At 37.8% G+C, this 1,330-nt stretch overlaps 1 protein-coding gene across 1 annotated transcript; it reads right to left on the bottom strand.

The window, feature by feature from the left end:
• Positions 1-229: 229 nt before the first annotated feature.
• Positions 230-697, bottom strand: LOC141686952 (uncharacterized). Its single transcript, XM_074492094.1, has one exon. The coding sequence runs from the start codon at positions 695-697 to the stop codon at positions 230-232; it is 468 nt and encodes a 155-aa protein (XP_074348195.1).
• Positions 698-1,330: the final 633 nt, after the last annotated feature.

The following is a 1,330-nucleotide window of genomic DNA, read 5'->3' as shown; positions in this document are numbered from 1 at the left end:
TGAAGCACGTCACGTTGAGCTTATTACATCTCCCAGGGTGTCTTTTTCTAAAAGTCTCGCAATCTTGAATCTGGGGTCTACTCTCCTTCGTTGACCGTCCAGTTTTCTGAAAACGATTCTTTTGATTCCCATTTCCAGGCTTAAACCTCTGGAATTTCTGGTTCTGACTTCCATCATTCCTTCCAAATTTCCCTCTAAACTTGGAAATTCCCTGATCTTATTCTGAATCCTAAAACTTTCTTTTCTTTCCTTCACTTTCCCTTTTAGTTGCTTCCCTTTCTCCTTCTACGATCATGGCTTTCTGTACTAAAGCAGCGTAAGTCCTTCTCTCAAGAAGAGCTACTTGACTACAAATCCATGGCTTAAGTACTTGTTGAAACCTTTTAGCTTTCTTTGCTTCAGTATTCACATACTTGGGCACAAACCTTGCTAACTCTGAAAACTTTACTTCATACTCAGCTACCGTCAAATTCTCCTGCTTTAAATCCAGAAATCTCACCTCTAACTGATCCTGCATGTAACTTGGAAAATACTTCTCCAAGAATAGCTCCATAAACTTCTGCCAAGAAATGGTTTCTCCCTCTAGAAATGCCTTAGAAGATTCCCACCAGTAACTAGACTCATCCTTAAGATTGTAACTTGCATATTGCGCCTTCTTACGATCCTTAACTTCCGCTAACTCAAAGGATTTTTCCATCTCTCTCAACCAGGATTGGGCTTTAATCGGATCTGGAAATTCTTAAGATTGTAAAGCATAATATAATGTAACATGTAATCAAGGAATTTTAACTCAACATAAAAACGGAGACTGATAAACAATATTAAACTATGAAGCACAGGAATACTAAAGATAAAGACATGATACATACAAAGAATCAAAAGATGGAAATGACTCTCTAAGTCCACACTCAGGTCATGGGAAAAAGTTCATTAAAATGTTCAAGCCTCCATGAAGAATAAGACATCAGAGGACTTCCAGAAGTTACATGGTTTGATTTGAAGTATTGAAGATCAGGGGTTCAATGACTGAAGCTGGAAATAACCTTCAAGGTTGTATCAGCTCTACAATACAAAAGGAACTGAACTATATCACCTCATGTTAGTTGTTTGTAAACCAGACTAGTGCACTAAACATCAACAAAACAGAAGAGATTTAATTTAGAAACACAAGGAAAATAGAATTGGTACAACTATTGGAACAAAGAAATTCACCAAGGCAATTGTACATAGTCGCAGGTTGCTACACACTCGTAGGTTGGCTATATAGCCGCAGGTTGACTATATAGTCGCAGGTTGAGCGGTGACAGAATTTTTCCAAGGCAAAAATCAA

Source organism: Apium graveolens, chromosome 1 (genome assembly GCF_009905375.1).
Source record: "Apium graveolens cultivar Ventura chromosome 1, ASM990537v1, whole genome shotgun sequence".
Lineage (NCBI taxonomy): Eukaryota > Viridiplantae > Streptophyta > Magnoliopsida > Apiales > Apiaceae > Apium > Apium graveolens.
Note: the sequence above shows the minus strand (reverse complement) of the source record. Positions and strands in the feature narration are given on the sequence as shown.

What these genes read in the sequence shown, in the direction of transcription:
- LOC141686952 (XM_074492094.1), bottom strand. Translation starts at nt 697, where the DNA reads ATGGAAAAATCCTTTGAGTTAGCGGAAGTTAAGGATCGTAAGAAGGCG.